This window comes from Pipra filicauda, unplaced genomic scaffold, assembly GCF_003945595.2.
Source record: "Pipra filicauda isolate LSUMZ 115617 unplaced genomic scaffold, ASM394559v2 scaffold453_size531900_pilon, whole genome shotgun sequence".
In the NCBI taxonomy this organism is placed as follows: Eukaryota; Metazoa; Chordata; class Aves; order Passeriformes; family Pipridae; genus Pipra; species Pipra filicauda.
Genome location: NW_024104591.1, coordinates 157,585 through 172,696, shown reverse-complemented (window position 1 = coordinate 172,696; position 15,112 = coordinate 157,585). Strand labels below are relative to the sequence as shown.

The window sequence follows — 15,112 nt, the reverse complement described above, 5'->3', positions numbered from 1 at the left end:
GGGCTTAATGACAATGAGCGTAGGCCCCCAAAAGTTTGGGAAGAATGCAAACCAGCCTGCTCGTAGGCACATCTGATTCAGGCTGGCAGGGTTCAAGCCAGCCCGAGGCGACGGTGACAGCGCAGTTGCCCAAGCAAAGGGGTTGTTCATCTACCACCTGTCAGACCTCCGTGAAAACTTTGAGGACTTGCTGGTTGCCTGTGTAACTTGCTCTGAGCTCAGAGGAAAGTTTGCAAAAATGTAAAAAGCTGCTTGTCTGGAAGAACCCAGAACAGGCGTGTTGGGAACTCCCTCTCCTAAATTAGTAGGTGTAGCCCTGAAGATGCCGGTTGTGCGTGATGAGGCTCCTCTCCCCGCGTGGCAGCCGGCGCTGGCCGTGCCGTTCGCCAGCCAGGCTGGGCACAGCCAGAGTCCCCAAAATAGGTTTTAATTGAGCCCTGTGCTGCTGCTCAGGGCGGAGGGGCTGAATTTCAGCTCTCTGTAGTTATTTTCTCTCAGAGCTGACCACGGGCAGAGCCGTGTTCCTGCCCGAGCACCAGCGGTGTCTGTGCCACGGGGTTTGCTGTGGGGGTGAGCGTGGGGGGCATCGCTATGGGGTGCAAACTCCAAGCCTGGGCTGTTGCCACTTGTTTTACGAGGGCTGCCCTGTTAATTAAGTGGGAATTATCTCAATTTGTGAAGGATCTTGAGCACAAGGAGTGGCTGAGGGAGCTGGGGGAGCTCAGCCTGGAGGAAAGGAGGCTCAGAGGGACTCCCTCACTGTCTACAACTCCCTGACAGGAGGATGGAGCCAGGCGGGGTTCGGGTTCTTCGCCCAGGTAAAAAGTGACAGAACAAGAGGAAATGGCCTCAAGTTGTGCCAGAGAAGGTTTGGGTTGGATATTAGGGAAAATTTCATCGTGGTAGAGGTGGTCAGGCATTGGAACAGGCTGCCCAGGGCAGTGGTGGTGTTACCATGCCTAGAGGGATTTAACATACGTGTGGATGTGGCACTCGGGGACATGGGTTAGTGGTGGCCTTGGCAATGCTGGGGGAATGGCTGGACTTGATAGTCCTGGATAGCTTTTCCAACCTAGATAATTCCATGATTCTGTGATGCTGCCAGGATGATCATCTTGTGGGTCACTGTGGGGTGCAGATACCCTGAGCAAACTCCCAGCCTGAGGCGTTGCCACTTGTTCTTTCCAGGACTCACCTGTTAATTGAGTGGGAATTATCTGGATTTCGAGTGGGTGCAGTTGTGCCAAGCTGCCTGGCCAGGGTTACGTGCCCTTTCCCACGCCGGCTCCGCAGCTGGATTCAGTCAAGCCCAACCATTCCCAGCTCTGTGATCCAGAGAGGCTCCAGCTCCAGCCCTGGTGGGGGCTGTGGGGGCGGCCACTGTAACCAGTGGGTGTCTGGAGCTCCCAAACCAGAACGGCCGGTGCGGGAGGTGAAGGACGTTGGGTGGGGTGTGCCGGGGATCCGCCGGCGGCGTTGGCAGCGGTTCAGCACCAGCACAGCCACCTCTGTGTGTGCTGCTGGGCGGGGACAGCTGAAACCACGAGACACCCAAAATTAGAGAAAGGGGGAGGAAGAGGGCACGGGGAAGGTTCGATTGACCTGTGGGTCCGTGGTGTCTGTGTCAGGTGTTGATGTGGCCGACCGAGAATTGACCATCTCCAGGAGCAGCAGCACTTTCCCCCCAGTTTTCTCCATCGTCGTTCCCGCCCCTTGTAAAATCCCCCCTTGGTATGGGGTGCTCCACGGGGATTTGGGATGCTTCCCAGATCCTATAGGGGAAGGGCATCGTCCTGCAAGCGTGGGGGGGTACCGGGATGTGAGGTGTCCGTGGGGAGGGACACGGTGGCTGCTGAATGTCCCCATGGCGGGTGGGGAGCGCCCCCTGCTGTCACACGGGGGGTGACCCAGGTATGGGTGATGGTGCCCCAGATACAGGTGAGGATGCCCCAGGTAGGGGTGAAGGTGCCTCAGGCACAGATGGGGATGCCCCAGCTGTGGGTGAAGGTGCCCCAGGTATGGGTGGGGATGCCCCAGGTATGGGTGGGTCTCACCAGCTGTTGGAGGTTTGCTGCCCAGGGAGGGGAGGACATGTGTGTCTGTGCTCTGTATACCCAGCTGGAGGGTGGCTGTGGGGTGTCTCACATGCCCACAGTCCTTCCTGGGGGGAGCTGGATGCAGCTGCACCATGGGGCTGCCCCTTCCACTGCTGTGCCTGGGGGATAATGGCACCAGTGGGTGTTGGGGGTGTGGAGGGTCCTACCAGCCTTGAGGCCAGAAGGCAACTGGATATAAGGAGGAAATGGTTTATGCTGAGGGTGCTGAGGCACTGGCACAGCTTCCCAGAGAAGCTGTGGCTGCCCCATGCCTGGAAGTGTTCAAGGCTGGGTTGCATGAGGCTTGGAGCAACCTGGGATAGTGGAAGGTGACCCTGCAGGTTGGACTAGATGGCCTTTAAAAGGTGCCTTCCATGGCACATAATGCCGTGGTCTAGTTGCCATAGTGTTGTTTGGTCATAGATTGGACTTGATGATCTCAGAGGTCTTTTCCAACCTCCATGATTCTGTGATTCCAGCCCAAATCATTCCATGGTTCCAAGAGCTGTGTCCTCTAGCTAGCATCCCTGTACCACTTGCAGCACGAGACAATATTCCGTACGTTGTGTGTTTGTGTCTCTTGCAGGTCTCCATCTTCTCGCAGCACTCAGGGTGCTGTAGGAGCAGGTTTGACACTGAAATGACTGAAGGGCTCCTTCTCTTCCAGATTATCAGCTGACGAGCGCTGAGCTGTCCTCGCTGCCAGCATTCAGCTCACCTGGAGGGCTGTCCCTTGGCAACATCTCTGCCTGGCAGCAGCAGCAGCAGCAGCAGCAACAGCAGCAGCAGCAGCAGCAGCAGCAGCAGCAGCAGCAACAACAACAGCAGCAGCAGCAGCAACAGCAACAGCAGCAGCAACAGCAGCAACAACAGCAGCAGCCGCAGCAGCAGCCGCAGCAGCAGCACCTGGTCCCTGTGTCATTAGGAAACTTAATGTAAGTGGAACAGGTACCAGGGCCACTCAGACAGAAATGGGGAATTCCTCAGAGGTGCCAAACCTGCAGAACTCCAGCTGTGACTCCTCCCTGCTGGGCCCCGGTGGGTCCACGCTGTGTTTCTGGGGGGCAGGAGCAGCTGCAAGAGGAGCCAGCCCAGCCAGCTCAGGAAGTCTGGGGAGTCCTGTCCCTGCCTCTGTCATAGGAGTGACCCAGAGTCCCCAGCTGAGATCAGAGCAGTGGCATGCTCAGGGATGCTCCAAGAGCTGCATCCTGCTGTCTGTCCACAGCAGGGTTGCTCCCTGCTCTCAACTGGGGGGCCAGAGATACAACCAGAGTCAGCATTAGATGGAACAGAAGTTGCAGGATAAGGTGTCTGGAATTGTGCCCTGCTGGTGTAGGAAGAAGGTGGCTTTTAGTATTGCAAATGGATTGCTTTCCTCCAGGGAAGAAAACACAAGCACTTACATCTTGGAGCAGGTTTTCTGAAGTGGATCTCCTTTCAGTCTGAAATAAAGCATCCACACACCAAGTTACTTGGTCAAAATAAAGATTTAAGCAACTTGCCTGAGATGACACTGAGACTGTGGGACAGAAAGAGGCAGGAATCGAAGAGGGGAAACCTGTGACTTTGCCCCAGTCACTGAATCAAAAACTCTGATATGCCCAGCATGAAGTGCTGGGTGAATGGATGGAGGAATGGACGGATAGACGGCGAGAGGGAGGGGTGGACTGACTAGGCTTTTGTGCAGGGAGTTCAGTTCATTTCCTCACTGCCTGGAGCACATTTCCAGGCAGGGCAGACAGCAGCTTTCCCAGCAGCCACCCAGACCTCCTGCACCAGCATGGAAAGTCTGGATGAAATTTTGGGTTGTAGCAAAGAGGTTCCCAGTTTGGAGCAAAACCCTCCAGCATGTCTGTGCAGCCCACGGGGATGCTGGGGCAGAGCTGTACGGATACCCATGGGACAGGGATGTCACACCCTGTCCTTCTCCTCCTGCTGCTTTGGGACGGTGGGTAGGATTGGAGCTGGATCACAGGGTGCTGGGGGAGAATAGGTGCTGCTCGCGGGGTTCTGCAGGTGCCAGGTCGGCAGCGACGTGTCCTGGTGAGCGCACAGCTCGTGTGTTCTGCAGTCATAGTGATTCATAATTCTAATTATGAATCCAGATTAGTAATCTAATCCAGGTTCATAATCCTGTGTTCATTTGGCTGTGGAATGTGCAGGTTTTGGATTCTGTGTATTGGAGGGTAAAAGGCTGTGAAAAAGATAATAATGAGAAATTTACCATTATCTCTTTTTTCACCTGTTTCTCCCCCTCCCCCCCCTCCTGCTCTCCTCCTTCTCCTCTTCCTCCTTTCCCAACCTCTTCCCCTGCCTTCTGGATGCCCAGACAAGGGAGTCACTTGTCCCACACCACCACTTTGACTGTCAACACCAACCCCAACATCAGCATCAAGTCGGAGCCCGTCTCACCCAACCGGGAGAGGAACACTGCCACCCCGCTCAGCACCTTCCCCCACCAGCCCCGGCACGAGCCCACCGGCCGCTCGCCCGTCGACAGCCTCAGCAGCAACACCAGCTCCTACGAGGGCAGCAGCGAGCGGGACGATCCCGCCCGCCCCGATTTCGGCTCATCCCTGGGCCTCCTGCGGCCCAGCAGCGAGCCCGAGGGGGAGAGCCCCTCCGTAAAGCGCATGCGGTTGGATACCTGGGTCACATAACGCGTCCCCGCCGTCCCTGGGAGCGCCGCCGGCTCCGGTGGGGCCGCGGAAAGGGGGCGGGAGGGGCGGGGGGGCGAAACGGGTGATGGGGATGGGCTGGGGTGGGGGGAAAATTATCATAAACTGCCTGAGAAATAGCTTTAGGATTTTTGTAGGCATTCATTCTAGCGCAGCAGGCGACGCACGCAGTACATACGGCTCTCCTTGGCCGGGGCCGCGGGCTCGGGAACAGCCAAGGGTGTGGGAACGGGGCACGGGAATGGAATATCTGTGTGCTTGCCAAAAACAGCAGCCTCTGGCGATGCTCCCCCGCGGGCGGGCGGGCCGGGCAGTCGGTGCCCACTGGCTGGCGAGACCCCTTCCCGGGAAGTGGGACCGTATCCCTTGGGAAGAGCGCCTGCAGCAGGAAGGGCTCCAGGGGGAGACAGGGCACAGAGCACCCCTGAAATGCACCTTCACGCCGTGCCCGGGCACTCCTGGGTCCATGCGCAGGAAGGGGCAGTTCAGACACAATCCAGCTCTCCGAAAGCTTGAAGGGCTTTGGCAGACACCAGTTTTCCTCAAAAAGGGTTTTCCTACACCAGTTTTCCTAAACCAGCTGGAAAGGGAGGCTGAGGGGGCTTTGGTATGAAACAGGATGCAGCTGCATCCACAGCCTGCTTGGGCCTCCTGGATACTGGAAAGCTTAATCCAGGGAGTAAGAGGCAGAATTTTTAAGGCTTAATCCCGTTTGCAGTTTGCATGACAAATGGATGCAGACAGCATCCTTTCATCCTTCCTAGCAGAGCAGGGAACTCTGCCATCTCTGGCCAGGGTCACTGGAACACTGGAGTTCCTCTTTCCCAGGAAAGCCTTGCCTCTGCCTGGGTGCAGTGGGTGTGCAGAGGGAGGATGTATTAGTGCTGCTTTTCAAAGAAAATGGTGGGTTTTATCAAATGACATCCGTAAAAGCATTTTAAAAATGCATTCCCATTCCACATGGGCCAAAGCTTTAAATCAGGAAAATGGGAAGAAATTATTTTTTTATTGAAGGATGCAACTGAAATAATGATCCTTTGGGATTCTGCCTGAAGGTTTCTAGGCCTCAAAAGGTAAGGGTGAGCTGTGTGGAAAATCTACTCAAGTCTCGATGCAGTGATTTAGTGGAAGGAAAAAGGAAAAAGAAGGAATTTCCTTGTCTTGCCACTTGCTCTGGCAGTTTCCCAGGGAAAGGTGTCAGCACTCTGATCCCAAAATGCAGCAGCCAACTCAGGGCTGGAGGATTTGGAGCAGAAGGGTCTGTTCCCGACCTGTGTAGGTGTTAGGGAGAGCTTCCTCCCTGCAGGCGCTCTCCTCTGGGATGCTGGTTCCCCATCCCTCTGCCAGCCTGCCTTGTCACCCTGTGCAGGGACACCCCAGCCCCGCTCACCCCTGGGCTCACGGTCACAAACTGGCACAAAACCTGCCTGGATGCCACCTTTGCCAACTCCTTCAGCAACTGGAGCCTGGCCAGGCTGGGGGGGCTTCAGAGGAGCTGGGAGATGCTTTGGGGTCAGCTTCCCCCGAGTTGGAGCAGAGGGAGAGGAGCAGAGTCACAGGGGGATTTATCCTCCTCCTGCATCCCTCTGCCAGGTGTCAGCACCAACTGAGCCTTGGAATGAGGTGGATGGCATAAAAATGTCCCAGAATGAGGGCAAAGCAGAAGAAAATGTATGTTTTTTTATAAACGTTTCCCAACCAAGCATTTATCCCAAAGTTTCTAATTTGGAAAAACTAGACCAAAAAAATTGGTGATTATTGTGAAATGAACAGGGGTGACCTAAAGGGAGGGGTTGGGGGAGGAGAGGAAATCCTCCAAAAATCCTTGCAGGGGGGTCACCCACACATCCCTCCTGAGCTGATACCTGCCCTGACCTTCTCTCCTCTCCCAAGGATTCATTGATTTGGGTGTGGAGACCTGGGGAACGGTCCAGGGTGGCAGATGCTTGGCAGTGCCAGAGTTCCAGATACTGGCATCCCCTGCCTGCAGAACGAGGCACGGAGTGATGTGGGGGATAAAATCACCCCATCAAAATCTTGTCATATCAAATTCCTGCCACAAAGGCTTTTCCAAATAATGGTTTGATTCCTTTCCAATGATAAATTTGGAGTTCCCTCTCCTGTTCCTGCGCTCTGGAGGGCCTTGGGCAGACAAGGGTAAAGCCCCGTGGTGCCAGGGAGGGCTCCTGGCAGGCTTTGTGCAGTTAAACCCCCCGTCTCCCCTCCCCAAGACGAACCCAGTGGGTACCACTGTGTGCCAGGGACATGCTCGGCTCTCACCTCCGGAATGCCGGCGCGGCATCGGTGGCAGAAGCGGATCTCCCTCCCTCCATCTCCGTTTGTCCGTTGAGAAGTGGGAGAGACACTGCGGACCGTGGTCCTCCTCGCCCCCGCTGTGACCCCCCGACCCGGCGATGCCCGATGTACCGGACGCGCACCTGAGCTCTTTGCACGGCCTTTGCTTTGGAAATTAGGCGGGATAACGACGTCTCATCGCTCTTGTTTTGTATTTCAATTTTTTTTTCCTTCACAAAAAAGAAACTCAACCCAACTCACCGAGGTCTGCCCCGCTGGGAGCGACACGGCAGGAGGGCCCAGCAGAGCAGTTTTCTCCAGAGACCCCAGCGGGGAGGCGGCGGCGAGACCCCCCTGGCACTTGACGCCACCGGTGCAGAGCAAACCCTGAGCGGGGGAAAAAACCCAAAAAAACATTTTTGCTCATGGACTTCACGCCCTGACTCCCAAGTTCACACTTCTGCCTGGAAGCTGAGAGCCTGGAAAAACCCGAAATCCAAGACACAAACGCTCTGGGTTCCGTAGATGCAGGTTTAGATGTGCCTGGCGGGGAAGGCGCGGCGGTTCAGCGCCGGGCTGTGCCGTGCCGGACGGATCCGCAGCAGCGCGGCAGCAGAACTCCACGATCCCCTGGGCTGGTGCCACGGGCAAGTATGGCTCGTGGGAAGGCGGGGCTGCCCCGGGTCAGACACGGCTTCACGTTGTGGTGAAAGGGGTTTGGGGGCTGTTTGTCGGGGTCTTCATTTTGTTGGGGGCTTAGGGTTATTTTATTATTCTATTTTTTTTTGTCCGGGTCATTATCCTTTATTTCCCCCCAGACTGTAGTATCCGGTAAACTCCTCCTAATTTTCAAAAGACAACGAGAAGAATGACAATCTAAGAAACCAACACCCTCCTTTGTGCTTCTATAAATATGTTTCTGATCTAATTTTATTTCTTGTGCTCATCTGTACTGTTGACAGTTACAATTGTGTATAATTTTTTTTTTAATTTGGAATTTTTGCGTTGTATAGGGTTTAGTTTTAAAATATATATATATTTTCCATTTTTTAAAAAGGGGTGTTGCAAAAAAAAATTGCACGATTTAAATGACAATAGTTAAAATGCTGCAGTTTTTAGAGATGTGGAAGCAAAATGGAGCTTATTTATTCTCAAAGGCTATAAAGGTGTAAAATGCATGAAGAAAAAAAACATTTACAAAAAAAAAAAAAGACAAAAAAAGTGTAACCTGAACAAAGTGTAGCGTTTAAGATTTTAAAGGATGACAACAACAAGAAAAAAAGAAAAAAAAAACAACAAAAAAACAGCTAATATATTGTGTTTGGGCTAGTTTGCTTTTGTTTTTAATTGTTCCTTTTTTGGAGAATGAAATACAATTGTGTATATTTTCATATAAGAAGTATGCACTGAGATGTTTCCAAACTGATATATTCCTTTCTAAACGTGTGGTTACTTACCAAAGTCTGTTTCTGATCTTTACCTTCTGAACTCTCTGTGGATGCTCCAGCCCATGCCCGCCGGGGCCTGACGCCGCGGCCACAGGTAAGCCAGGGTGGGGGCACCGGCGTCGCCCCCTCCTCTCCCTGCCCCAGGGCGGCTGATTTGGGGTGCTGGTGGATGTGAGCGCGGTGCTGGTGTTGTGGGAGGGGCTGTGACCCCCGTCCCGGGAAGGCTGGTCTTTCCCAGGGCTTGGCTGGCTGGTTTTGGGGTGTTTGTGCCGGCAGCGGGGGGACAGGGCTGGCCAGGACCGCAGTGTCCCTCGTGGGACGATGCCAGGGGAGCAGTGTTGCAGGGGGCAGATGCAGAGGAAGGGATGAGTCCCACGTGCCAGGAGCACGGAGCATACGAGGGCTCTGCCGCCAGCGTGTGCCGGAGTGGCCGGGGTTTGGTGCAGAGAGGAGGAGGAGGATGGAAGGAGGTTGCAGGGTCTGGCTCAGGTGATGCTGCTACTGGTAGCCATAGGAGCAGGATGGGGTGGGAAGCTGCTTGCCCACCCCGGGAGGAGATTTAGGGATGGAGCGGGCCCTAAATGGTATCTCAAACCTGAAATCCCGGGAAGGGCTGCTGGCATGTGGTGAGGATGGTGATGGATCGAGGGGGATGGTCTCGCCTGCTCTGGGCGGCTGCGGGGCTGATCGCTGGTGCCAGGGTGGGGTGTGGGGGACAGGGTGACCCCCTGCTGATTGGGGTGGTTTTGGGTGATGGCGAAGAGCTCGGCTGTGTTGGATGTTTGGATGAGGGCGTCGGTGCTGGAGGGGTCCGGCAGTGGGTTGTGGTTGTGCGAGGGGCACCACCAGGGGTGGTGGCAAGGAGACCCCTGGGGAAGGGTTTTGCTGCTGTTGTGTGTTTGGGGCTGCTGCCAGTGTTGGGATTGGAGGGTGATGGAAGTGTTAAATCCAGAGCTGTTGGCAAGGGGCCGTGCGCGGGCCTGGGGGAAAGTGGGGCAAGGAGAAAGAGTTTCCTTTTCTTCCCCCCTTTTTCATCTCCATCTTCCCTCCCAAAATAATCTTGGCAAACCAGGGAAAAAAGCAAATTTACAAAAAACCCCACCTTTTCCTTGAAAATTTCACCTCCTGCACTTTTTTCTTCCCTTATGTTGCTCATTTGGGAGATTCCCCCTAACGCTTTGGATGGGAATTGTGAAGTTTGTCACCAGCTCTGGGGAGAAGGCTGCAAACTGCTTCTGCCAGCCTAGAGCTCTGCCAGGGGTGAGGGGCCCTCAACGTTTCAGGGGTCCCTCCACACGGGTCCCTCTGTGTTGCTGGGGTGAGCATCCATTGGATGAGGAAGGATATTCCCAGCCATGCCTTGGTCGTGCCATCCCTGGTGCCACATCCTGCCTTGTCCTCCCATCCTTCTGGCTGAGAGCACAATTTGGGAATATTTTGGGGATTTTTACCACTTAAAGTGGAAAAAATTCATCTCTATCCACCTCTCCCAGGGCTGTGGGCGAGTCCATAACTATGGGCTTCAGCTGAACGTTTGCTCGTTTCCCTTTCCCATGTTTATCCTTTGCCTTCCCCTCTCACTTCACTTTTCTTTCTTCTCTTTTTTCTTTCTTTTCTCTTTTTTCTCCTTTTCTATCTTTTTTTGTTTCGTTTTGTTTTGGTTTTTTGTTTCTTTTTCTCTTCCACAAAAAATCCCAACCAGACCCATAAACCAAGTATTATGTTTTCACTACCTCCATCCATCACCCTTCCCCTTCTGATGCCAGAAGCCATGCTCGGGATGTAAGAGGGCCTTTCCCCCTTTATTTTCCCCTTTCCTCCAGAGATTTTATCTCCTCTGTGTCCCTCTGCCCCTCCTCTCTCTGGTCTCTCACCTGTAGTGTTTTACCTGGCTACTGTAACTGTAAATAGCGAGTTTCAATCTGTTAGCGATGGTAACAGTACAGAAAACTGGTTTTGGGGGGGTTTTTTGTTGTATTGATATGAAATGAGATTATATTTTTGTCAGAGTATATTGTAATAATACTGACTTTGGACATGGCCGAGTTGTACAGCGATTTCTTGTTTAACCCTCTTGGCTCTTCCCTTGCTCTTCCCCTCCCCGTCCCTCCCTGCTCCCCAGGTTTCCATGTCCCAGACCCAGACCTGGCCGGGCTCCCAGCTGGGAGCAGCCACTTGGCAATGGCTTCACACCAGGGATGCTTTTCCACAGGGTTCCCAACACGCCGGCGTGTCCCCCCGTGGGTCTGGAGAGGTCAGAAACATGCAGGAGGATATTTAAGTGAGCCTTGGATATAAGGAGGTTCCTGGTGTGCAGGGATGCTCCCGCTCTCTGCTACACTCCCGGCAGGAATCAGGGACCTCGGAGGAATGGATGAGGTCATTCCAGCTCCCCTCTCCTCCCTAGCGAGTGGAAAACCACGTTGTTTTCCAGTTTCTTCCTCCCGAGCTCCGTTCTCTGGAGCGATGCCTGTTTGGAATGTGCTTTCCTTAAGCCAGAAGAGGGTGGTGTGGCTCAGACTGCGCGGGGATCGTCTCCGAGCAGTCTGAAGTAGTTTTCCGGGAACTGGAAGTTTTACAACATCCCCAGCCCAGTGCTGCGGGGAGAGGCGTTGGTGAGCCGGGGTGAGCTGTTCCCCCCCTGCATCCCACCCACAAATGAGGGATTTCTTCCCTTCGGCTGGGTTTGCAGAGCGGGATTTTCCTGCTGGTGCCACCGAGATGTAGAGACCAGCCCAGTTCCTCTCTCTCTGGGCACAAACCCACTGCAGAGCCTTATGGAGCATCCTTTCCACAGGGAAACGCTGTCGTGGGACAATGCTGAGATGTCCCCGTGGGCTCCCAGCATCTCCTGCAAGGCCGAGGGGTGAAGCAGCCCAGCTCGGGCCACAACACCCCTCCTCCCCACGGCTCTTTCTGAGCAGTGTGCAGGCAAATAGGACACTGAAGAGGTGGGGACCATCACGGCTGTGCTGCTGCTCCCCTTTTGTGCCCCACATGGCCTCTGGGTTGAGTCTCCCCCATCCCCTTCACACCTCTGGTTCCCTGTAGCTCAGTAAAGCAGGTAGGTGTTAGCAAACTCTGGGGTGTCTGCAACAACCTTTGTAAAATAGAATAGACCCTTTAAATGATGCACTAAAAGAAAAAAACAAACAAACAAACATAAATCCCCTCTCCCTCAGCTTCTCTGTGTGATGGTTCGTTGGATCGCCCCGCTCAGCCCGTCTGTAACAGCGCAGGCAGCTCTGCATCCTCTCCCCAGGGTGCTGCACAGGTAGAAACAAAACAGGATGTGCACTTCCCCTGAGGAGTTTTATTTATTGTTTTGAGAAGCAATTTAAAAGGAAAAAAAAAAATAAACTGTGTATCTATAATATATATATATATATTTTTAACCTCTTTTCTTTTCCTGATGCTCCTCCACCCGTGTGTGTGTGCGTGTGTGTGTGCGTGAGTCAAGGGATTCTGAGTGGGGACCACGGTGTCCCCTTCCCCGTGTCCAGCTCCCCGGGGATCAGGGTGTCCCCTTCCCCGTGTCCAGCTCTCCGGGGGATCAGGGTGTCCCCTTCCCCGTGTCCAGCTCTCCAGGGGCGATGCAGCAGAAGCCCAGAAGCAGCAGTGGGAGGGGAGGGAGGATTTATGCTGAGAGCTTGTAACATTTTAACCGTGGTTTTTGAATAATTCCATCTTTCTCTGGAGTATTTGCACCCTTGGGGTCTGGCCTGACCGAGAACCTCCCCCACCCTGGGGATGCCGTCGCCCCCCATCCCCATCCCCTCCTGTCCCTGCTCCCTTGACAATCAGTGGCTCCTTCCCAGGGACTGCAGCACGTGGTTGAGACGTCTGTTTCGTTTTTTCAATATTCCTTTTTTGTGCTGTATGGTGATGCGTTATTGTATATTCCACAATAAGAAAAAATATATAAAAAAATGATGATAATAATAATAATTACCATGAGAAATTCTTATGAGTTTTGTTTGGAAACTCTTTCACTATATTTGTTGTAAAGAGGTTTACTATTAAAAAGAAAAAAAATACACGTTTCTGATAATTTTCCGTGCCTCTGGCTCTTTCTTTCCTGCCCTCCCCATGGCAGGGTGCAGCAGGGTGTGTCTCTCTGGCCTCCAGCTCCTGTCAGAGATCTCAGCAAGGGGGGGCTGCTCCTGTGTCACCTGCTCTTGGTGGCTGCAGGTAACACTGCTGTCCCTGCTTCCACTGGGCACATGGGCCTGAGATCACCTGGATGAAAAGCAGTGGCCTGGCAGAGGGACACACCTGGAGCAGCCCCAGGGATGCAGGAGCAGGGCGTTACCCTCTGTCCTGCTCAGTGTTCCCAGTCTCCCTGTCTCATGTCCACAAGGGATTCAACCAGGCTGAGGACCAAGATACCCCTGGCTCGTGGAGAGTCCCCTCCCCACAGGCCACCCTGAGGAGGGTGACAGCTGTCCTGGGGTACTCTTGGCTGCTCTTTGATGCTCTCAGATGCCTTGGGATGCTCTTGGCTCCCCTGGGATACTCTCAGTGGAGATGGTGGTCCCCACCACCCAGTTTCTGGTGCCTTACTGCTGGAGGCACCGAGTCCTTGGGCTGGAATGGACACCCCAGGACACGCCGTGCTGTGGCTCCCATGGACCCTTGCAGTCTCCTTCCAGGTCAGGCACTGCCTTTCCTACCCAAAGGTTTTCCTGGTGGGGGCTTGACTTAAGAACGGGGCCTCCCTCCACCCAGGGGTGGATTTCTGTTGGGCTTCCAGCCAGGATGCCAGGTAAGTGTGAGCTCCTGAGGACTTGCCTTTGATTTGGGGTCCCAGTCACACACCCCAGCTGGGTACCTCTGGGTTCAGGATACACCCAGGAATGCTGTGAGGCTGATGCCTGCAGGAAGGGCAGCAGCACCCAGCTCCTGGGGGCCTCACCTCGAATCCTGGGCCCTTCACAATGAGAAAGACATTGAGGGGCTGGAGTGTGTCCAGAGAAGGGCAGTGGAGCTGGGGAAGGTCTGGAGAACAAGGAGAGGCTGAGGGAGCTGTGGGGGGCTCAACCTGGAGAAAAGGAGGCTCAGGGGGGACCTTCTCACTTTCTACAACTGCCTGACAGGAGGTTGGAGCCAAGTAGGGGTCGGGCTCTGCTCCCGGGGAGCAAGGGACACAACAAGAGGAAACAGCCTCAGGTGGTACCAGAGGAGGTTTAGGTTGCATATTCGGGAGAATTTCTTCGCTGAAAGGATGGTTGGGCACTGGCAAGGGCTGCCCAGGGCAGTGGTGGAGTCCCCATCCCTGGAGGGATTTAACAGACATGGTACTTGGGAAATGTTTAGTGGTGGCCTTGGCAGTGCTGGGGGAACAGTTGGACTCGATCTTGGAGGCCTTTTCCAACCATAACAATTCCATGACTGTATGGTTTCAATTAAACCAGACCAAGAACTGCCTCCCAACGAAAAATAGCCTTTTCACCCCAAAACTGATTGGGGGAAGGGGAAAGATCCCCTTCCCCACCCCGCGAGGGCTCTGCTCTGACCCTTTATTCCCTTTAATGCTCGTACAGCCAAGCTGTTCCCGATGCCAACCCGGTTTTGGGGAGTGGGGGGGGTTGGGGGGGTCGCCCCCGCCCCGGCGCGTTTCTCCGCGTCACCGCCAGGTGGCGGCAGAGGGCGGGGCTGGCGGCGCTGATTGACAGCTGTCAATCACCGCGGCCGGGGGTGCGACTTTGGGGCACCGCGAGGCTGCAGAGCAGGGGAATTTCGGGCCTCAGCGGGTTGTTTCCGTGTTCCCCGTGCTCCGTGGCTGGGGAGTTCCGCGGTCTGGCCTGAATTCCTCGGACAGGAGTAAAACCCCAGGGATGGGCTTTGGCGGGACCCGCTCCCGGGCACCGGCGGCACAGAACGCCAGCGCTGGCCTGGGCTCATCCCACAGCGTGGGCAGCACCTCAGGGGGGCATTCTGCTCCTGTGCTCCACTCAGGTGAGATCCACACCTGCAGAGCTGCCTCCGGCCCTGCCCCCAGCACAGGAAGGATGTGAAGCTGCTGGAGTGAGTCCAGAGGAGGCCACGGAGGTGCTTCAGGGGCTGGAGCCCCTCTGCTCTGGAGACAGGCTGAGAGAGCTGGGGGTGTTCACCTGGAGAAGAGAAGGCTCCAGGAAGACCTGAGAGCCCCTTCCATGGCATAAGGACCTGGCCAGACAGGACAAAGGCAAATGGGTTCCACTGTCAGAGGGCAGGGTAAGATGGGATATTGGGAAGAAATTCTTGGCTTTGAGAGTAGTGAGACCCTGGCACAGGTTGTCCAGAGAAGCTGTGGCTGCCACATCCCTACAAGTGTTCGAGGTCAGGTTGGACAAGCTTTGGAGCAACCTGGTCTAGTTGAAAATGTCCCTGTCCATGGCAGAGGGATGGGATGAGATGAGTTTTATGTTCACTCCCAACCCAAATCATTCCATGATTCTCTGACTCTTTGCTGACCGAGCCAACGACAGCAGCCAGGTCTGTGGGCAACCTGCAAAGTTTCCTACCCATGCAGGTGAGGCAAGGACCTGTCTTTCCCTTTGAGGATCTGGAGCATCCACAGACTTCCCAGTGCTTCCAGAGATGAGTTTCCCCA

General features: G+C 54.6%; 1 protein-coding gene across 10 annotated transcripts in view; it reads left to right on the top strand.

The window, feature by feature from the left end:
* Nucleotides 1-12,571, top strand: part of MEF2D (myocyte enhancer factor 2D) — a 101,190-nt gene extending 88,619 nt beyond the window's left edge. For all 10 annotated transcript variants that reach the window (XM_027742447.2, XM_039385958.1, XM_027742441.2 and 7 more), the window contains 2 exons: nt 2,764-3,031; nt 4,426-12,571. In XM_027742447.2, coding sequence (XP_027598248.2) covers nt 2,764-3,031; nt 4,426-4,756 — 599 coding nt within the window. In that variant the 3' untranslated portion in view covers nt 4,757-12,571. The remainder of the gene's footprint in view (nt 1-2,763; nt 3,032-4,425) is intronic.
* Nucleotides 12,572-15,112: the final 2,541 nt, after the last annotated feature.